The sequence below is a fragment of the Coenobita brevimanus genome, chromosome 24, assembly GCF_032717465.1.
Source record: "Coenobita brevimanus isolate Jiangsu-jjx chromosome 24, ASM3271746v2, whole genome shotgun sequence".
NCBI classification, from domain to species: Eukaryota; Metazoa; Arthropoda; class Malacostraca; order Decapoda; family Coenobitidae; genus Coenobita; species Coenobita brevimanus.
In genome coordinates, this window is record NC_136977.1 from 14193021 (window position 1) to 14217033 (window position 24013).

At 42.3% G+C, this 24013-nt stretch overlaps 1 protein-coding gene across 5 annotated transcripts in view; it reads right to left on the reverse strand.

Moving 5' to 3' along the window:
- LOC145393499 (serine/threonine-protein phosphatase 2A activator-like) overlaps positions 1–24013 on the reverse strand; it is a 273368-nt gene that overhangs the window by 204585 nt on the left and 44770 nt on the right. For all 5 annotated transcript variants that reach the window (XM_080267630.1, XM_080267626.1, XM_080267628.1 and 2 more), the window contains 2 exons: positions 10842–11045; positions 10157–10374 (listed from right to left, as the gene is read on the reverse strand). In XM_080267630.1, coding sequence (XP_080123756.1) covers positions 10157–10374; positions 10842–11021 — 398 coding nt within the window. In that variant the 5' untranslated portion in view covers positions 11022–11045. The remainder of the gene's footprint in view (positions 1–10156; positions 10375–10841; positions 11046–24013) is intronic.

Sequence of the window (24013 nt, forward strand, 5' to 3'; positions counted from 1 at the left end):
TCATTTCATTTCATTTATAAAGGCTCCTACATGCTTGCATGTGTGCCTTGGTCACCTAATTGCAGTCCCCATGCTGCTCAATCACTGGTAACCTTCCTATTCAGTCCCTTATCCCTGAGGTCACACTCATGACCTTGTCCCAGGTCTTCTTTGGACTGCCTCTCGTAACCCCACCCTCAATGTTCACAATTCTCACTTTCTGCAGCCAGTTGTCATTTCCCATCCTCTCCACATGCTCAAACTATCTCAACCTACTTTTCATCATCACGACACCAATACACTCCAGTCCCATCCTTCCTCTTAACTCTTCCATCGCAAACCTAGTCCCCCCAAGCCCTTGCATTCAAGGACACACTGCACATCCACCTAATCATTGTCATTTATGTATGTTTGAGCCTACAAATATTCTCTTCCTTTACTGTCATGGTCTTACTATCATACAGCATTGCTCACCTAATACATGCTGCATACAAAGATCCTTTAGCACAGAGGGAGAACCTTCTCAATGTCAGAAGTGGTAACAGCTCCCTGAAATTCTTCCAACCACTCCTTACTCTAGCCACAGAGCTAGCTCCAGCCCCACCTCCAGCACAGGATACATCTCCCAAGTATCACAAATACTGCACAAGATGGAATTACTTCCCATGCTCCTGTGCCAAACCGCACACAGCCACTCTCCCTCTTTTTTGACAGTACCTGTGCTGCCACCAACCCCAAACACCAATATCTTTGTTCTATCTGCATGTACTCTCAAGCCCTTGTGCCCTATACCATCTTTCCACATTCCAAATCTTTCCTCCACCTCCCATTCATTCTCTGCAATCAATACCAAATCATTAGCACACATCTCCCCACGGAAGTCCACCTCTGAAATCATGTGAGAGGGTATCAAGCCCCATGATATAACAATAAGGGATTCAAGACCGACCCCAATGCACACCAATATTCACTGAAACCTCATCACTCAAAGCTCCATTCACTCTCACCTGGGTGTGAGCATCCACATATATAAAACCATAATCACTCTAACCAGTCACTCCTTGATCCCAAGCTTTCTCATTGCCCACTTCACCACCTCCCTAGACCCTGTCAAAGGTCTTTTCCAAATCAAGAAAAACAAAGTACAGATCCCTTTCCTTTCCGATATATTTTTTCTGAAGCTGTTGAACAATGAATATGGCATCAGTGGCCCCTATGCCTGGCATAAATGAGAACTGTATCTCATCAATATTAACTCTTTCTCTAATCATACTTTCTAGAATTCTCTCCATTACCTTCATTGACTGGGCCAAAAGTTTTATCCCCCACAAATTTCCTTTTTCCAGGCCATCACCCTTACCCTTATACACATTTGCAATCACACTCTTCGGCCAGTCATACCAGACATCACTATCCATCTGTCATCCAATGCCGTGTTGTCCCATGAGAAGTGTAGGAGCTCGGGGCTAGGAAATTGGTTCTGACACTGAACGTGAGATTGACAAGCCTTGCCACGCTTCCATTCACTCATCATCCAAGCTCCCGGAAGCCTGGCTCTATTGGATACACCAAAAACATTCAACACATTCTGTAGCTTCGCATAATTGTATCTGACAGAGTCAATCCAGACGCTGCCACATTAAAAAGGGGTGCCAAAAATCCCTGATCATGCACTTTTCCTCACAAAATTCATCCAGCCAGCTCGATCTCCCGTCAGTTCCCTAGCCTTATCAACTTCCAAACCTCTCTTCCTCACATATTCATCCACTATATCTCTCCACCTTCTCCTTGACCTACCTAGCCTCCTCTCTCCTTCGAATTCGCTCAGATATACCTTTTTCACCACTCTATTGTTATCCATTCTCTCCACATGACCATACCATCTCAGTGCACTCTCTTCAATTCTGGTGTCAACCGATTTCCTCACTCTGCATCTTTCACGAATCACACTATTTCGTATCCTATCCACCCTCTGTACTCCACATACATTCCTCAGCAGTCCCATCTCCACTGCTCTTACTCTTGACTTTTCATTTTCATGCCACACCATAGTCTCACATCCATATGTTAAAGTTGGCACTAACACTCCTTCATATAAGCCTCGTGCAGCTGCAACACTCACGCCTCTGTTTCTTATCAAGGCCTTCATTGCACCAGCTACTTTTCTTCTTGTGTCACTCTACTTTCCACTTCTTTTGCACCTTTTCCTCTCTTTTCTATCACTGTACCCAGGTATTTGAACTCTCTCACCAATTCCAGTCTCTCTCCATTCACCGTTACATTGCACCATCACTTTACTCTTTTCTACATTTACTCTCAAGGAATGACGCTTACAGACATCAGCAAAACTCTGCACTAGCCTACCAAGTGCAAAAACGTAAAAAATATGGAAGACATAATAAGTACAACTGAAAAATTGCTGGATGCACTCTAATGTGCAGTGAACTGTTATGCAAAAACAACTTGGACACAATGTGGTATCAAAAGAAAAGCAGAATGTTACTGCATCCAACACACCTAATTGGACATTGGACCTCAGCTGGCAAATCAACTTCGATTGCTCTGAGTGGGTGTAAGCATGACTGTTACAGTCTAGAAAAAATCAATGTAATAGTGCCTGGGTCAACCTGAACTGACCAATAGATTAATGGATTAATTTGTTCCTAATTAATTCACGCATGGAAATCACAGGCCATTTCAGCTGATGTTCTGATGGTTATAGTAGCTGAAAGATATACCAGCATGACACAGTTAAAATGGCTGACAATGCACTTGGTGTTGTACTGAACATCACTGAAAAGGGTAGTGGGACTCCAGGCCCAAGTCCCACAGTCCCTTCCATTTAGTCACCTTCATGACACACACGGAATAAGTGGGTAGAGAGAAGAAATCCACCATCATCATCATCCAGACCTCCCTTCCCACCCCAAGATGGGTCAAGGTAGGGTCCATAAAGCCAGAAAAAAATTGGTAAACTGACATACAAATATGTATGTTGTGTATACATACGCAACGACTTATCTTACTCTCGTGTTCCTGAACTTGATTCTTCTGAATTCTCCACATTCTGGCTTCGGCTTTCCTGTCATTCTCTGACTAAATATATCTGTGCTGTTTACTTATCCCCTAATTCTACTGACTACCAAAAATTCTTCGACTATCTTACTTCTACGATGGAACACATTCTGTCCATTTCTCCTTTCTCTGAAATCTCCATTCTTGGAGATTTCAATGTTCACCACCACCTTTGGCTCTGCTCTCCTTTCACGGATCCACCTGGTGAACAAGCCTACATCTTTTCTATCCTTAATGACCTAGAGCAACTTGTACAGCACCCTACCCGTATCCCTGACCGCCTTAGAGAGAGCTCCAACATACTTGACCTCTTCCTCACAACTAATCCTTCTGCTTACTCTGTTAATCTTTTCTCTCCGTTGGGCTCCTCCGATCACAACCTTATTACCTTAACCTGTCCTATCACTCCGGTACGGCCTGTGGACCCTCCAGGGAAACGTCGTCTGTGGCATTTTGGAGCCGCGAACTGGGAGGCCCTCAGGCAGTACTTCTTTGATTTTCCCTGGAATGATTATTGCTTCCAAGGCCGTGAGCCATCTGAGTGTGCCTTGCGCATTACGGAGGTTATTCTCTCGGGCATGGAAGCATACATTCCTTTCTCATATCCTTTGACTAACGCAAGAAAGCCTTGGTTTAATCACGCTTGTTCTAATGCTGTCCACAACAAGGAGAAGGCCTACAAAAGGTACCGGAGCCAACCCACCCCTGAATCACATCATCTTTACGTTTCTGCCCGGAATCATGCTAAGTCTGTTCTTCGCTCTACTAAAAATAATTTCATCCATACTAAATGCTCTCAACTCTCCAACTCGAATTCTTCCCGCTCCTTCTGGCACCTTGCCAAAAATCTTTCTAACAACTTTACCTCATCATCCTTCCCTCCTCTTTTCTACTCTGATGGTTCTGTAGCTATTTCTTCTACTGATAAAGCAGATCTCTTTGCACAGACTTTCTCCTCCAATTCCACCTTAGACGATTCCGGTGCTGTTCCTCCATCACTTCTCCCCTCTGACTTCCTCATGGCTGACATTAAAATTTCTTCAGTTGATGTATTTTCTGCCATCACTGGCCTCAGCACTAACATGGCATATGGGCCTGATGGGGTCCCTCCTGTTGTTCTCAAGAACTGTGCTTCTGTGCTTACACCCTGCCTAGGCAAACTCTTTCGCCTTTGTCTGTCAACTTGTACCTTTCCTTCTTGCTGGAAGTTTGCTCTCATTCAGCCAGTCCCAAAGAAGGGTGACCACTCCCAACCCTCCAACTATCGTCCAATTGCTTTAACGTCCTGTATTTCAAAAGTTTTCGAGTCAATTCTTAATAGAAAAATTTTAAGGCATCTTTCCTATCACAACCTTCTTTCCGATTGTCAGTATGGGTTCCGTCAGGGACGCTCCACTGGCGATCTTCTCACCTACCTTTCAGACTCCTGGTCATCCTCCTCAGACTCCTGGTCATCCTCCTTTCGGGACTTTGGCGAAAGCTTTGCCATTGCACTTGACATCTCAAAGGCTTTCGATCGAGTCTGGCATAAATCTTTAATTTCCAAACTGCCCTCCTACGGTTTCTATCCTTCTATCTGTGCCTTCATCGCTAGCTTCCTTTCTGGTCATTCTATAGCCGCTGTTGTAGACGGCCATCGTTCTTCTCCTAGATCTATCAACAGTGGTGTTCCTCAGGGCTCTGTCCTATCACCAACTCTCTTCCTTTTATTCATCAATGATCTTCTAAGCTGTACATCTAACCCTATCCACTCATACACTGATGACTCCACCCTTCACCTTTCCATTCGGTTCCCGCAACGCCCATCTCAACAGTTACTTCAAGAAACAAGGGATGAGGCTATGGCACACCTAATGTCTGATTTGGCTCGTATCACTGACTGGGGTAAAAATAATATGGTTGTCTTTAATGCATCTAAGACTCAGTTCTTACACCTATCAACCCGACAAAATCTTCCACAGGTATACCCATTAATGTTTAATAATATTCAGCTTAATCCTGCATCATCCTTGAACATGCTTGGGGTTTCATTTACTCGGGACTTATCTTGGAAAGACCATATTACATCTCTTGTAAAATCTGCTTCCAAGAGATTGGGTGTGCTAAGCCGACTCCGCTCTTTCTTTACCCCTGCACAATTGTTGACTCTATACAGAGGTTTTATCCGCCCCTGTGCGGAGTACAACTCTCATGTGTGGGGAGGCTCCCCACATGCAGCTCTTCTCAATAGGGTGGAGTCAAAGGCTTTTCGTCTCATTAACTCTCCTCCTCTTACTGACTCCCTTCAACCTCTGTCTCTTCGCCGCACTGTTGCATCTTTATCTCTTTTCTATCGCTACTTTAATGGTCACTGCTCCGCTGAACTGTCTGCTTGCATTCCTCCACCTCTACGACGGGCGCGTAGCACCCGTCTGGCAGCAAACTCTCATCCCTTTTCTGTCCAACTCTCTAATGCAAGAGTTAACCGTTACTCCCAGTCTTTCATTTATGCAACAGGTCAGCTCTGGAACTGTCTCCCTCTGTCTGTATTTCCTGCTGCCTATGATCTCCAGTCTTTCAAACGCAGTGTGTCCAGGCATCTCAAAATGATCGGATCTTGAATTTGGCTCTCTCTTGTATTTTGTTTTTCTCTTGGAGGTAACTGTTACTGCGGGCCATGGCCTTTGGTTCCTTCTTCCTCGCATAAAAAAAAAAATAAATAAATAAATGTACAGTAAATAATGTACTTGTTATAATGTATACCAGTAATGTGTTCCAAATATCATGACTTTTTCCATACAACTAGTACTGTAAACCAGGGGTGCTGAAGTGGCAGCACTGTGACCTTAGGTGGAGCAGCTGCAGCATCCATCTTTGAGCCAAACCTCCTTATATTTCCATGCACCTAACCACGAGAGGGACCCTGGTCCAAACCTGGCGAGGACTTGTCCACCACAATGGGGCACCAGTTTCATTCACAGAGTACTGTATGTACTGCACTGTACCTGGAGGATGGCCTCATAGACACAGTTGCTTACCTGTGAGTGATGGGTCTGCTCAGCCATACAGAATGGGATTAAGCAACAAGAACAACAAAAACAATGACAACTGTATACTGGGGGAAATTGGTATATAAACTTTAGTGGTAGCAATGAAACTTTATCTGGCAACTCTTTGGTAATGTTTCTTGTTGCTATGGCTCCAAGTTCATCTGAACATGAACCTGGTGGATTGCAGACTACAGCTATCATTCTTTTATAATCCATCATCTTCTTTCTAAGGGATAGGGAGGAAGGTGAGAGACATTTGTATAATCACACACGGGAGCTGCCCAGTTATACTGATACCACAATGTGAAGTTGCCCCCTCTAGTACCAAACAAATTAAAACACTTGCAGCAACAGTCTACCATTTCCTGCAGACTTCCAGAAGGACACATCTTCCACAATAATTACATCAAGATGATGATGGGATCTGACACCTGCACTCAACGCACACACTTCCATCTGCCCCTCTCCCAGTGACAACCCAGCAAGATGCCTGGAACCACTATCTGGCTCACATTTTCTTAATTTTTCCATTTTTTTTTTTTTTTTACCATGATGACTCTGGGCAAAGGCTTCAGGGCCTATTCCCAAGCCCCAGTAGTCCTCCTTGGGGCCAAGTAGACCTCCTACATCTCCACATGTCATCACTTCAGCGCTACAACCCACCATCAATACTGAATATATGCTAGGGCTGTCTCATACACGACTGGTGTATTGGTATTAGCGGAGGTACTTTTAGGACAAGTTGGCAGGTCATCTGGTAGATCAGAAAAATCTGCTCTTTATGATATTCAAATCCTTAAACTGTTCCTGCCCCAACCAGGATTCGAACCTGGGTCTGTTAGGACTGCAGGCCATCTCTCTACCGGTTCTGCCACTGCCTTCCTCTAACTTTCTCTGTTCAGCACCACCTCTCCTCCTCTAAACCTCACCCTCTCTTCCTAACTAAGACTCAGCTGCCTGAGGCAACTGATAGCAAACCATTCTCTGTATCCTCATACTTTCTCTATACAGTACTCATTTCAAAGCCAAAGATGGATGGTGTGTACATGTGCACAACGACTTATCTTGCTCTCATGTTCCTGAACATGATTCTTCTGAATTCTCTGCCTTCTGGCTTCAGCTTTCCTGCTATTCTCTGACTAAATATATGTGTTGTTTACTTATCCCCTAATTCTACTGACTATGAAAAATTCTTTGGCTATCATACTTCTAAGATGGAACACATCCTATCCATTTCTCCTTTCTCTGAAATATCCATTCTAGGAGATTTCAATGTTCACCACCACCTTTGGCTCTCCTCTTCTTTCACTGATCCACCTGGTGAACAAGTCTACATCTTTCCTATCCTCAATGACCTACAGCAGCTTATACAGCACCCTACCCGTATCCCAGACCACCTTGGAGAGAGATCCAACATACCTGACCTCTTCCTTACAACTAACTCTTCTGCTTATGCTGTAAATCTTTCCTCTCTATTGGGCTCCTCTGATCACAACCTTATCACCTTAACCTGCCTACTGCTTCACTGCGGCCTGTGGACCTCCAAAGAAATGTTGGTTGTGGCACTTTGGAGCTGCTGATTGGGAGGCTCTCAGGCAGTACTTCTTTGATCTCCTCTGGAATGATTATTGCTTCCATGGCTGAGAGCCATCTGACTGCGCCTTGCGCATTACAGAGATTATTCTCTTGGGCATGGAAGCATACCTTCCTTCCTCGTATTCACTGACTAATGCAAAAAAAAAAAAATTGGTTTAATCACACTTGTCCTAATGCTGTCCATTACATGGAGAAGGCCTACAGAAGGTACCAAAGCCAACCAACTCCTGAATCTCATCTTTTTTATGTTTCTGTCCGGAATCGTGCTAAGTCTGTTCTGCACCATGCTAAAAATAATTTCACCCATACTAAATGCTCTGAAATCTCCAACTCGAATTCTTCCCGCCCCTTCTGGCACCTTGCCAAAAACCTTTCTAACAACTTTATCTCATCATTCTTCCCTCCTCTATTCCACTCTGATGGCTCTGTAGCTATTTCTTCTACTGATAAAGCAGAAATATTCACTCAGACTTTCTCCTCCAATTTCACCGTAGATGATTCCGGTGCTGTCCATCTCTTCCCCCCTCTGACTTCCTCATGGTTGACATTAAAACTCCTTCAACTGATGTATTTTCTGCTATCACTGGCCTCAATACTAAAAAGGCAAATGGGCCTCATGGGGTCCTTTCTCTTGTCCTCAAGATCTGTGCTTCTGTGCTTACACCTTGCTTAGGTAATCTCTTTTGCCTTTGTCTATCAACTTGCACCTTTTTTTTTGCCTTTGTCTATCAACTTGCACCTTTCCTTCTTGCTGGAAATTTGATCTCATTCAGCCTGTCCCAAAGAAGGATAGCCATTCCCAGCCACCTATCACCCAATTGCTTTAACATCCTGTATTTCAAAAGTTTTCAAGTCTATTCTTAACAAAAAAAAATTTATAAGGCATCTTTCCTATCACAACCTTCTTTCTGATCATCAGTATGAGTTCCGTCAGGGACACTCCACTGGTGATCTTCTCACCTACCTTTCTGACTCCTGGTCATCCTCCTTTCAGGACAATGGCGAGGGCTTTGCCATTGCACTTGACATCTCAGAGGCTTTCAATCGAGTCTGGCATAAAAATTCCAAACTACACTCTTCCAGTTTCTAACCTTCTATCTGTGCCTTTATCTCTAGCTTCCTTTCTGGTTGTTCTACAGCTGCTGTTGCAGACAGCCACCGTTCTTCTCCTAGAGCTATCAATAGTGGTGTTCCTCAGGGCTCTGTCCTATCTCCAACTCTCTTCCTTTTATTCATCAATGACCTTCTAAGCTGTACATCTAACCCTGTCAACTCATATGCTGATGACTCCACTCTTCACCTTTCCATCTGCTTCCTTCAATGTCCATCTCAGCAGTTACTTCAACAATCAAGGGATGAGGCCGTGGCACACTTAGTGTCTGACTTGGTTCATATCTCTGATTGGGCTAAAAATAACCTTGTTTTTTTTTAATGCATCCAAAACTCAATTCTTACATCTATCAAATCAACAAAATCTTCAACAGGAGTACACACTAATTTTTAACAATAGCCAGTTCAACCCTGCATAACCTTTAATCATACTTGGGATCTCATTCTCTCAGGATTTATCTTCAAAGGAACATATTACCTCTCTTGTAAAATCTGCTTCCAAGAGATTGGGTGAGGTAAGCCGATTCTGAACCTCCTTTACTCCTGCACAGTTGTGGACTTTATACAGGGGTTTTAATCGTCCCTGTGTAGATTACAACTCTCATGTGTGGGAAGGCTCCCCACACACTGCTCTTCTCAACAGGGTGAAATCAAAGGCTTTTCGGCTCATTAACTCTCCTCCTCTTACTGGCTCCCTTCAACCTCTGTTCGTCACACTGTTGCATCATTATCTCTTTTCTATTTCTACTTCAATGGTCATTGCTCCTCTGAACTGTCTGCCTGCATACCTCCACCACTACGGCGGGCACATGACATCCGTCTAGCAACAAACCCTTATCCCTTTTCTGTCCAAGTCTCTAACGCAAGAGTTACCTGCTACTCCCAGTCCTTCACGTATGCAACAGGTCAACTCTGGTACTATCTCCCTGTGTCTGTTTTTCCAACTGCCTACAATCTCCAGTCTTTCAAACGCAGTGTGTCTAGGCATCTCAAAATGAATGGATCTTGAATTTGGCTCTCTGTTGTCTTGTTTGTGTTTTTTTTCTTGGAGGGAGCAGTTTGCAGGCCACTGGCCTTTGGCTCCTTCTTCCTTGCATTAAAAAAAAAAAAAAAAAAAAAAAAAAAAAAAGTTTTCAACATACCTGGCCTTTGGTGTTTTCATTTCAGACAAACCTTAAGACAACACAAAATTCAGAGCTCAAATGATGCAAGCACTGAGAATATTACCCTTAATACAAACAAAAATTCATGCACAGATGCATTCATAAGGCTGAAAGTGCTAATAGTAAAAAAAGAACATAAAAGACTTAACATATAACAAGGACTTACTGTAGTTATGATTTAAAAAAATACTTAGCCAAATATACCGGTTAAATATTTTTGTTACAACTGCAACAGAGTCTTCCTGCTTCAGAGCTCCAATCTTGAAGATGCAGGTCAAAAACATTATGAAAGATAATTCATGGCCTGTTCCATAATCAATCCTCGTGGGGTTGCCAACACTCTCCACAAGATATACAGTCACTTCCGGCAGGGCAGGGTGGAACTCAGATGGCAATGCTTCTCTTACTAAATCCTCACTTTTCTGAAATGATACATGGTATTCAGCATGAATAAAGAAATATTACTGAAACATACTGCAATTCACATCTCGCCTTGTCAAAAATATGCATATATTCTTACTAGTGATGATGATGATGATGATGATGATGACTAACTGATTGACTGATGACTTGATTGATTGACTGTTAACTGACTGATTGATTGACTGATTGATTGATTGACTGATTGACTGACTGATGACTAACTGATTGACTGACTGCTTGATTGATTGACTGTTAACTGACTGATTGATAATTGACTGATGATGACTGACTTATTGATTGATTGACTGACTGATGATGATGATGACTGACTGACTGACTAATGATGATAATGATGATTACTGACCTTTTTTCCTATGTAATAATGGAGTGAAGTACAAAAATAGAACAAAAAAAAAGCCAAATAATGAACACAATGGAAGAAAATGACAATGAACTATTACAGTACCTTTTTCAGTCTCTCATAAAATTCTCTGAAAGCTTTGTTGCCATATCGTTGCGGCTGGTCAATGGGAGGGATGTCTTCTACCCACTGACTTATGGTGTCCAGCATGTTAAGAAGACTTGTGGTGACAGGACTTACAACACACTCAACACTCAGTTTCTTGCCTTTCACGGATGTGTTCATTGATGTAAGGAAGCCAAGAATATCCTAAGAGGGAGAATAATATCTTTCAGATAATGTCACTTACACAAGGCATGATAATGAAAGCACAGGAGAACCTATAGGATTTACCCTAATTTGTACTGGGCACCCCACTTATGAACCCAAATTTCCCTTTTTACAACAATTTAGACTGGATTTTTCTACACCTCAACCAGCCCTAGGGTGGGAAAGGAGGTCCAGATGATGATGATGACAGCAATTTAGACCTACTACATATACACATATTATTATGGTAAGTATCAGAAACAAACAGAAGCATAATTAAGTTAATAGAAAACGATGAAAAAGGCACAATAAGGAAGAAGCATGTACCATACAAAGACCTGAGATGGGCTTGAGGTAAGGGGTTCTGAAGCTCGGAGATGGAGAGTTAATGGTCTCCACCACCTGGGATTAACTTCTCGAGTTGGGCCCTTTTGAATTCCTCGAAGTCATAAGAAACCACAAATTTTGCACCATCACAGGAGACAGATCAGGTGCATGATAAAGTTTTTTGCAAAAAAAATGTGCAATAATGGCAGGAGTGCAGGTTTTTATCTAGCAGTGATAACAAAAACTGTTATAACCAAGAGATCACAGTAATTAAAATTTTTCCTTGTCCCTTCCTTCAAATGCATTGTTAGATTTGATGATGTTCTGCTGGACCCACTTATCAGCAAACCACAATGTTTACATTTGGCTTTATAGTTTCCTATTGCATTCACTGGTACCTTGAAGTTATTTAAAGCAACACTTGACATGGTGAATATAATATACACCAACTGAGCATATGATGACATCCTCACAGAAGAATAAGTTGTCCTACACTGAAGTTTATCTCCAGACACTAGCAGCATCGTTCAGTGATGCCACACTTGCTTAGTACCTGGATGTTATCATACTAAAGATAGCCACACTTATTCATAACATTACTTGGCATAATGACTATACCAGGCACCAATGAAGTTTATGTTCCAGGAGAATAAGCATCACAAAATACTGTGATGCTTGCTTCCCAATTATCATCTCTGTCTAGATGGCTAGTTACTGGTAATACTAACACACATGTTCAGTACTTGTAAGTTTTGATTCTAGGGATAACATTTTACAATCAGAGGAAGAGTTGTAGGTACACTTTTGTTTTGTGACATTTACCAATCATTAAGGCAAGCTTCATATTTTATATGGTGACATTATTCAAGCTTAATACTGCTAAGATAAAAAAACGGTAACAGGTAAAGTAAAAATCAATTACACATTACAGTATGAATGAACCTGTAATCTATTACTAATACATAATAAAGTTCAAGGACCTATTACATGTTACACCATACTATTCACAAATACTGTAATCAATTACAACCTATTACGATTACATATTACACCGTGTCTGATAGGCAAGTGAGAAAATCTGTGTTAGGTATGAGATAGTATAGAGGTCATGAGAGTGGACTATCTTATCACTACATAGCACTAAGTATAAAGAGACACAGAAAGACACAAGGCAGCAATTCCTAGAAAGAGAGTAGAAAGACTGCAGAAGGATGAAAATAAAAGGTGGAATACACTAAACTCTCAATTATCCATTGTAATTCAGCCAAGCCCTATGCCGAATAAAGTGAAATACCAGATATTGCATAGTACCCCCACTGGCTCAACATTCGGCGTTGAGCTGGATACTGCTTTACTATCTGTCTTGACTCTCTATCATAAAAACTTTCCCAAAAGTAAAAGAGGAGAACTAAGCATAAAGTACGCTACAGTATTGATACTGTACACCTATACCCTGTTATCTGGCACATCGATAACCAGCACTTCACTAGATCGAACACAAGATATAGAGGAACATTCCCACAATCTGAATAATTTGAATGTCCATCACCTCGCTAGTCTGACACCCCGCCTTTACAGTCCGACACTTCACCTCTCCCTAGGTTTGAAACGAGACTCTCCCAGTCCTCCCGTCCTCCCTCCATCCCCTATCTTCTCCCCCCCATCCCTCCTCCATCCCCCACCACAATCAAACATGTCTCCCAAAGTCCCCCTGCCTTTCCCCACCCCTGGTTGTCTCCCTCTCCATCCCCCCACCCTTCCCCACCCCTGCTTGTCTCCCATGTGTGTGTGTGTATTTACCTATTTGTATTTACCTATTTGTAGTATACAGGAATTGAGCAATGCTCGTGATATCCATATTTATCAAGTCTACCTTTACACACATGAATGTTTTTCTCATGCACCACATCTTTGTCCAAGTCGTTCCAAATATTTAAGCATTTATCTAATATACCTAATTGTGATATACACGGAATGTACTATGCTCATGGGTTTCCGTCGCTGTTTCTCAGTAAGTCAAATTTAGCTTTAAACTCGTTTAAGTTTTTAGACTGGACGATCTCTTTGTCCAGGCTATTCCATAAGTCTATACTTCTGTAAGGAAAGCTATATTTCTTGATATCCTTCAAGCAGCTTGACTTTTTCAATTTCATTCCGTGTCCTCTTGTTGCTCTCTTATCCCATACAAACAGATCTTCTTTGTCAATTTTATCTACTCCCACCATGGTCCTGAACACTGCAATCATGTCTCCCCTCTTTCTCCTTTCCTCTGACGAAGGCAAATCCAGTTTTTCCAGCCTCTCTCTGTGTGACAGGTCTGTCAGACTGGGGACCATCTTGGTTGCTGTTCTTTGTATTCTCTCAATCTTGTTTATAACTTTCTATTCGTGTAGGGACCACACTACCGCTGCATATTCTAACCTGGGGCGGATCATTACCACTATCAATTTTTTCATCATCTCCTCATCCATATAATGAAATGCTACTCTTGTGTGTGTGTGTGTGTGTGTGTGTGTGTGTGTGTGTGTGTGTGTGTGTGTGTGTGTGTGTGTGTGTGTGTACTTACCTAGTTTACCTATTTGTGATGTACAGGAAATGAGCTATGCTCGTGGGGTCCTGTCTCTGTTTCATAGTAAGTCAAATTCTGCTTTGAACTCATTTAAATTTTTAGACTGGATGATCTCTTTGTCCACACTGTTCCACAGGTCTAAGCATCTATATGGAAAACTATATTTCTTGATATCCTTCAAGCAATCTGACTTTTTCAGTTTCATTCCATGTCCTCTTGTTACTCTCCCATCCCAACCAAACAGATCTTTTCTGTCAATTTTATCTACTCCCATCATGGTCCTGAATGCTGCAATCATGTTGCCCCTCTCTCTCCTTTCCTCTTAGGTAGGCAGATCCAGCTTTTCTGGCCTCTCTCTGTACAATAGATCTGCCAGGCTAGGGACCATCTTGGTTGCTGTTCTTTGTACTCTTTCGATCTTGTTTATATCTTTCTTTTTGTGTGAGGACCACACTACTGCCACATATTCCAACCTGGTGTGGATCATGGCCGCTATCAATTTTTTCATTATCTCCTCATCCATGTAATGAAATGCTACTCTTACATTAGTCAGGAGATTATATGTCTCTCTTATGTCTTGTGTTTTTCAGGTGACAAACTATCCTGGACCAGCACTCCCAAACCTTTCTCTCCTCTCACTTTTGTGATTCATTCATTACCCATCAAATAATTCAATGATGGCCTCTGGGTACTTTTACCCATTTCCAATATTTTATTTTTTTTTTCCATTGAATTTCATTTCTCACATCCTGCTCCAATCATGAATCCTATCCAGGTCCTCCTGCAGCATATTACAGTCTTCCTCAACTTCTACTCTTCTCAAGATCTTTGCATCATCAGCAAACAGACTTGCATTACTGTTCATTCCATCTACCATATCGTTTACGTAAATCAGGAACGTTACTGGTAACACAGAGCCCTGTGGGACTCCACTTGTTACTACCCTCCATCCAAGTGGCAAACACTTGTAGTGGGATGTCCTCTCTCCTAGTTCTGTTGGATTTGTCTGTAGCTTTTGATACAGTAGATCATAAACTGTTGTTGGATGATCTGTATTTTTATGGTGTTTGTGACAGTGCCCTTTTGCTCTTTAAGTCATATCTGTTGGACAGATCTCAGAAAGTGGTTGTTGATTACGCTAGCTTTGATCCTACTCCCCTTCTATTTGGAATCCCTGAAATGTCAGTTTTGGGTCCAATTCTATTTACTAACTACACAAGTAGATTATCGTCTTTACTTGATGCTCACGATGTGTCCTATCATTTTTATGCTGACAACACCCAGCTCTATGTTAAGATGTCAGATATCAATGATACTAAGACAAAGTTTTAATCTCCAATGTCTGATATGAAGATTTGGATGGCTAAGAGGAAACCTAAGCTGAATGACGGTAAAACTGAGAGCATCATCATCATCAGAGGAAACAGAAGAGGTGATGACTCTCATAATGCCCTGGTTTTGAACACTGGCATGTCACAGCTTCATCCAGTCAGTTCTGTTCGAAATCTGGGTGTTTATTTTAATTCAAAGTTAAATTATAAAGAATATATTAATCAGGTTGTCAGAGGGTGTAACCTGAATATCAGAAATCTGTACTCTCTGAGAAAATTCCTGAATAGACGGTGCCTCTTAACACTGGTCCATGCAATGGTCTTGTCTCATGTTGGTCTTCCAAATAACATACTACTAAAAGTTCAGTCTGTGTTGAACAGGGCAGCACGGCTTATCTCTGGTCTCCCCAAGAACCTCAACTACCCAGTTCCTGATTGAGTTGCATTGGTTACCAGTAACGGGTAGAATTGAATTTAAACTGTGTCTTATTACATTCAAGGTTCTTAAGTTTGGTGAACCGAAGTATCTTGTTGAATAATTAAAACTCCCATCGGCACGCCAAGATATGATGTTAGGCAGTGAAGATGATTCCTTGCGTCTTAATGAGCCTGGAGCCACTCACCAGTCATCTTTCTCTGATTATCCTTTTGTGTATAGAGCCCCTAGATTGCAAGTGTCCATAAGACAACTCTCTTCTGCTGAATCCTTTAAAAGACAGATGAAAGCCTTTCGTTTTCCTAAATGCTATGACCTGAAGAGAGGTACTATGACGAATGATTCATTTTCATTTTTCATTTTTGAAGGCTCCAACATGCTTGCATGCGTCAGCCTTGGTCACCTAATGGCGGCTCTCCATGCTGCACGATCTATTGCAGTCTCCCTGTCCAGTCCCTAACCCTAAGGTCACACTTAATGACCTCGTCCCAAGTCTTTCTCAGTCTACCCCTCACAACCCCACCCCCAATACTAACACTTATCACCTTCTGCACCCAATTATCATCCCCCATCCTCTCCACATGTCCAAACCATCTCAATCTACCTCTCCTCATCACAACACCAATACACTCCAGGCATATCCTACCTCTCAACTCTTCCATTGTAAACCCAGCCCCCCCAGGCCTTGCACGCAGGGACACTCTGCACATCCACTTAAACATTGTCATTTCTGTTCGTCTGAGCCTGCGAATATCCTCCTCCTTTACTGCCAAGGTTTCACTACCATACAGCATCACACTCCTAACACATGCTGCATACAAACACCCCTTAGCACATAGGGAGAGTCCTCTCAATGTCAGGAGAGACAACAGCTCCCTGAATTTCTTCCAACCACTTCTCACCCTAGCCACAGAGCTAGCTCCAGCACCACCTCCAGCACACAACATGTCTCCCAAATAACAAAACTCTTCCACACACTCAAGAGACTCACCAGCAAGTTCAATCTTTTCACGCCTGACAATCTCCACATGCTCTCCCCGACACGCCGCACACAGAAAATCAGTATTATCTTGCAGTCTACTGCTGGTACCACTACATCTCCTGTGCACCCATTTAACACAAACACTACACAAGATGGAATTACCTCCCATGCTCTTGTGGCAAACTGCACATGGCCACTCTCCCTCATCTTTGACAGTACTGCCACCAAACCTAGATATCATCAATTTTGTTTTATCTGTATTTACCCTTAAGCCCATATGCCCCATACCATCTCTCCACTTCCTAAATCTTTCCTCCGCCTCCCTTTCGTTCTCTGCAATCAACATCAAATCATCAGCATACAACACCTCCCATGAGAGTCTTTCTGAAGTCACGTGAGAGGGCTTCAAGTACCATGACAAAAAACATTGGACTCAAAACTAACTTCTGATGCACACCAACATTAACGGAAAACTCATCACTCAAATCTCCATTCACTCTTACCTGGGTGAGAGCATCCACATATATGGCCATAACCACCCTAACCAGCCACTCCTCCAAGCCAAGCTTTCTCATTGCCCACTTCACCACCTCTCTAGGGACTCTGTCAAAGGCCTTTTCTAAATCAACAAAAACAAAATACAGATCCCTTTACTTCCCAATATATTTTTCCTGAAGCTGTCAAACAATGAATATGGCATCAGTGGTCCCCTTGCCTGGCATAAACCCAAACTGCATCTCATCAATATTCACTCTTTCTCTAATCATACCTTCTAAAACTCTCTCCATTATCTTCATTATCTGGTCCAAAAGCTTTATACCTCTATAATTTCCTCTTTCCAGGGCATCACCCTTCCCTTTATAAATATTTACAATTACACTCTTCAACCAATCATCTGGGACAACACACTCACAATTAATCATATTTATCAGGTCAGTGACTAACCTCACCCCTGTATCTCCTGAGGCCTTCAACATTTCGGCAGTCAACCCAGACACACCTGCTGCCTTCCCCACCTGCATTCTGCCTATTGCCTCACTCACAGTAGCAGCATCAATCAATGGCCAAGGGCCAAACACTGGATCCGCTGGCTCCAAACCTTCCCGGTCCCAGTGAAACTCCTCATTCAACAACCGGTTATAATGATCTCTCCATGCATCTTTAATATCCCCACTGTTCACCACTACCCTTCTTTCATCATTCTTCACACACTGCTCACCCATAATATCCTGATTATCCCCCTTCATCTGATTTGCAACCTTAAATATCATATTCTTCCTTTCCCCATGATTTAGGTTATCAAGTAAATGTCTCTGTGACTCAAACTTCGCCCTGAATACATCTCTTCTAGCCCTATGCTTGGCAGCTAAGTATTCCTACTTGTTACCACCCTTCTTCCATTCCTGGAAAAGTCTTCTTTTCTCCTTAACCGCAGCTTCTACACCCTCATCCCACCACCAAGTTACTTTATGTCTTGGTGGGCCTCTAGTCCAACCACATACTACATCAGTAACTCTTAAGAGATTGTTCTTGAGGGCTCTGTACTGTTCATTAATGCCTCTGTCTACGGCTCCCTGTTCAGCCACCACTCTCCTCATCTCACTATAGAAGGCATCCCTTACTACTTGGTTTTCCACCTTCCATATTTTCCTCCTGGGTACATAAGTCCTCTTTTCCATCACTCGTTCCATAAGCACCATATCACAAATCAATAGTTTGTGCTGCTGCACACACTCCTCACTTCCTATAACTTTAACATCCCTCACTAACCTCCTGTCAGCCCTCCTAACCAGAAAATAATCTATCTGACTGCTATTTCCCTCAGACTCATACGTAATTAACCTACTCTCACTTTTCCTAAAATGTGTGTTGCACACAATCAGGTTCGTTGCCTCCCCAAACTTCTCTCTTTTCCTAAAATGTGTGTTGCACACAATCAGGTTCGTTGCCTCCCCAAACTTGAATATCTTTTCCCCTTCCGCATTCCTTATACCATATGCACATCCCCCATGTACTCCTTCATAACCTTCAGCTCATTCACCTACATAACCATTTAAGTCCCCTCCCAAAACCATTATCTCATCATCCTGCATACCACCTACTACACATATTAAGTCATCCCAAAATCTGTCTTTCTCTACTTCATCCAAGCCTGCCTGTGGAGCATATGCCAATATAATTGCAGTTATCATTCCACCAACCAGAATTTTCACTACCAATATCAAATCACTTACTCTCATAACATTCATAACATATTCCACCCATTTCTCTGCAACCATCACACCAACACTCCCATATCCGTCTGTCCCCCCCTCTGCCAAAACAACGTATAAGAACAATCCTTCCCAACAATCTTTCTGGCTGATCCACCCCTGTGCCGGACTTCCTGCAAACATGCCACATCCACCCACCTCCTACTGAATGCCTCAATGACTTCTCCCGCTCTTCCCCTCAAACTTCCCACATTCCATGAACCCACCCTCTTCCCCCTGGGCAATTTAATGTCCTCAGGCTTGCTTTTAAACTTATTTTTAGTCATAGTCAGTATTAATAAAGGGGGTAGACATACCACAGGCCCCACTCACTGCACAGTCCCAGGTCCAGGCAATGGATCTGGGACCCCTAGCCCACTAGCTTACCAGTGGCTGTGGTAGTGGCCTTGGGGCACCCCGCCAGGACAGCTGCAGGGACACCCTCCAAGTGCGCCTTGGCAATGCAACTGCCCCGCCATTATACACCCACTGATAGAGCAGCCTCCTAGGGTGCTACTCCCAGGTTTGGGCCCCTCTCTATTGGGCGGAAGTAGCAGCCTAGGAACCGCAATGCCCTGTACCCTCTAGCACAGGTTCAAGCCCCATCTCGCCCTGGACCCATTATATATGCCGGTGGAACTCCCGTATTGCCTCCCCCCAAAAGGCCGCCACTAGGTAGCGGGGACAAAGTTTTCTGGCTGCATGCCCTTGCTGGCGCCAACCCCTGTAACATAGTGGGATACGTTGTGTGAAATGTAAAATGCATGTGGTGTAGCGCATACGATAGTTAGAGGAAATGTTTGGGAGAGTATGCTGGTCTACTCTTCATGTTACTGTCACACTGAAAAGCTCAGCAAAGGGTAATGGTTAGATAGCTAGTGAAACAGGAGCTCCAGCTCTCCCTATCACCATCATTATAGGGTTTAGTTATTGCCACTTTCATATATATATGATGTAGCTTGTATTATATATATGAGAGTTGTCACAAATCTTGTACTTGTAAAAATAATGTGTGTTGAGCGCTAGCGAATTTCTAAAGGCAGAACTGGCGCTTTTGAGAAACAAAAGACCAGATTATTATTATTATTATTATTATTATCTATCTATCTATTGCCAGACGCCTCAATCCTGTTTGGGGTGGCCACAAACAAATCGCCTCCACATCACCCTGTCCCCTGCCATTTCACTGCCCTGCTGCCAACTCACACACCCCTCTCTCATATACCTCTCCACCCCATCCCGCCATCTCATCCTCGGCCTCCCCCTCCCTCTTCCCCCCTCCACCTCACTCACATACATTCTCTTCGTCAGTCTCTCACTCTCCATCCTCTCCACTTGGTTATGATTATGATTATTATTATCCCTGTCCTTTTTTACTGTCCTCATTTGTCTGTCGCTCAAGAAGTCTCTCATCCACTCCAGGAGGTTTCCCTTCAGTCCTTCCATGTGCTCCAATTTCCACATTAGTTGCTTGTGGGGTACCTTGTCAAAGGCTTTCTCAAAATCTAAATACATATAATCCACCCAACCGTCTCTCTCCTGTAGCTTGTCAATCGCTTGAGTAAAAGCTCAGCCAGTTGGAAATGCACAACCTTCCACTTCTGAATCCAAGCTGATTTTTGGCCAAAATGTTCATCTCCTCCAGATAATTTATCCAACTGTCTTTCAGGATTCTCTTGCACAATTTTGTGACCATGCTGGTCAGAGACACTGGTCTATAATTCAGGGGTTCTTCCTTGTTTCCTCCCTTATAACTTGGTACCACATTGGCCCTCTTCCATTCCTGAGGCACTTTCTCTTCTTCCAGAGAACATACAATTAGCCGTGAATCTTGTCCGCCTGTTGTTCTCTGCATTCCTTCAGTACCCAATTAGAGATCCTGTCTGGTCCTGGGGCCTTCCTCAAATTGTGAGTTTCCAGTATTTCATACACTTCCTGCACTTCCACTTTTATATCTTTTATTACTACCTTTCTAGTCACTCCCTCCCCCTCCACAAAATCTCCTTCTTTAGTGAAAACTGATTGGAAATTTTTGTTCATTATTTCAGCTTGCATTGCCACACCTTTGTAGACCTCTCCTTCTACTTTCAATTTGGTGATTCCTTCCCTTTGTTTCAATTTGCCATTAACAAATCTATAAAACAATTTTGGTTCTTCCTTACATTTGTCAATCATACCTTTTTCAAAGTTCCTTTCTTCCTCTCTACATATTCTTGTACAGTGAGGTCCCAAAGATATGAGCAGTTAGGTTCCATTTGGCATAGTCGTATAATGAATTCTCGTAAAAAGAGACACATAACTAATGGTAAAATATTGGTTGGGCTCAAGGACCACATCAAAGGCAAGTTTTCAAGATAAAATATACGATACCAAATGCAACAAACATATCTATATTACTGAACTGTAGAGAAAGCACCCTGGAAGAGCAAATACTATGCAAATAACACAACTGCACATTAATTAAACATATAAAATACGCATACCACTCATCTCCAGATAGTAATGTTGTGTTGGAGGTGGGAAGCTGGCGGTTGCCAGCTAAGCAGCCGTGCCAGATTCCCAAACACACATTATTGTACCTGGCACGTTCAAAATTAGTGCTTTTTTATAAATATTATTGCACTCATAAACAAAGGCATTTCTTCACATAAACTGGTAATTACTGTGGAATTAATATATTTATCTGTGGAGTGATTAATTAACATTATTGAATTTGTTAACTGTTAAGTACCTACCAGATTACCGGTATAATACTGGTTATCGTAAGAGTTACTAAATCCTACTGTTGTACTAGTCTTACAGTTGACTTGTTAATTTTTCAATCCCCAATTTATTTTTCAGATTGTGAAATTATGAAAGTTATCACATTACTGCATGCATGCAATCACAAATCGCAGAGTAGGCCAAAATATCATACTTTGCAATAATTATCGTAAGCCTGGCAACACTGCAGCTGAGCAGTCCCGCTATTTCTATCCAAGATTGAGAGAAAATGGCAGTGACTGCGTTTGCTGGGATGACTGAGGTAGAATCTTCCCACCTCACCCAAGACTGAATGTCATATCCTTGGATTTTGAGATCGTATAACAAAAATACAGTACAATCCCTGCTATCCGGTATCCAGACAAACGGAATACTCAGAAAAACGGGAAAATTCAAGGGCTGGTAAAAACGTCAGTAAGTTTTAACTGTGCACCATTCTGAACAGACCGCCAAACCGCAGTTTTATTGTGTCACGCAAGGCTGGGTGAAGTCGGACTAAGCGAGGTGAAGGCATTTCTGGCTAATGTAAATCCCTAGTAAATCCTCTTAACCAGCCCTCCTCTTCCCTCTTTCCCCTACTTGAATTCAGTCATCCTACACACCTTCCACAATTTCCACAAATCACCAGTCTGCTTTTTACCACCAGACAGTAAACAAGCTCTCTTGCTGTTGTGTTGCTCTGATGGACGGTAATTTCAACACTCCAAAATGTCTAAAGAGCAAACTAAACGTAAGCGTGTCGTGCTTACCTTGAAACAGAAGCTGGACATATGCAATAGACTTGAAAAAGGCAAACATTATAAAACACTGATGACCGAATATAATGTAGGAAATCCAACGATTTATGATATCAAGGCCCAAGCATCCAAGCTTAATGAATTTTTCATGAAAAGCGAGACAAGTAAATCCATCGAAAAAAGGCATACTCTTCATCATTCGAGTGGTTTTGCTTAGAAAGATCTAGGGGAGCACCTATTTCTGGTCCTCGTATAAAAGAAAAAGCAAAAGAGTTTCACAGTAAAATGAATACAGAAGTCGAATGTGATTTAGTGTTGGATGGTTAAATCGTTTCAAAGACAGGCATGGAATTTGTAAACCAGACATCTCGGGAGAGAGCAAATCAGCAAACGCCGGTGTTTTTCTTCCTAACGGACCGACTCTAACTTGCACCACATAAATTCATCGTAGAACGCACGTGTGCTGGCAGAGATGAAAAAAAAAATGTTAATAGGAATGAAGGTTTACTTTGTTGGAAGAAAAAAAATATATATGCTTGCACTTCATATGTACATCATGTACAGGTATTTTATTTTGTGCAAAACAGCTGATTGGCAGTGGGTGAAGGGTTGAATAGTGGTCAGTCGGGGCCGGGACTGTAAACAAAGCTGATGTGGGGGCACAGGTGTCGTGATAATTTACCAATAAATATTCAGGATTTTATTTCTTTAGTTTTCCACATTTATGAGTACAGTACATACAAGAAATTATTCGGTAGTTAACAGAATGGACTCGTGCATTTTGAAGTACTGCAAGGCATTGCGTGCCCGTGCATTATGACCATGGTGTGTGTTTATGAGGCAATATTTCAGGTGGAATCTCTTAGTGTGCCCCCTGATGTGAGTGGTGAGTACCTGAAATGTATTTACTGCTGTGATAATTATCGCCTTTGTATAGATTTGAATATCAGAAGTACGGGAAAAATCTGTAACCGGGAAGGTAAATTCCCCAAGCTGCCCGGTTAACTGCGATTGTACTGTAGTCCCTAATTTACCCGGGTCATATCGTCAGTTTCTCGTATATCGAGTGGTCGTGTAACGGGACCTACCTGTATACTCTATTCATTTCTAGTTCTTCTATATTCTTCCTTTGTTCTATCATTACCTCTCTTTCTCCAGTTGTTCCATGCCATGTCCCTCACTTTTTTTGCTATCATACACCTTCTGTTAAAAAAATCCTTTTTCCTGTTTTCTTTCCCACTTACTCTTGGCACATATTTTTCCACTCCTGAATTATAGAGGTTTAGAAAGATATCCCACTTCCTCTGTATCTACTGTCTCTGAATTTTCTCCAATCCACATTTTTGAAAAATTTCCTCAATCCTGTAAAGTTTGCTTTCCCAAAGTTGTATCTTCCCTTTCCATAAAGCTCATCTCTTGGCACCACATTCCCTATTACCATCTGGAACTCAATGACCATATGATCACTTTTTCCTATAGGACACAGATATTTCATGGATTCAATTACATCAGGCTCTCTGGTTGGCAGTAAATCTAGTCTTGCTGGTGTGTCATCACCTCTGAATCTTGTC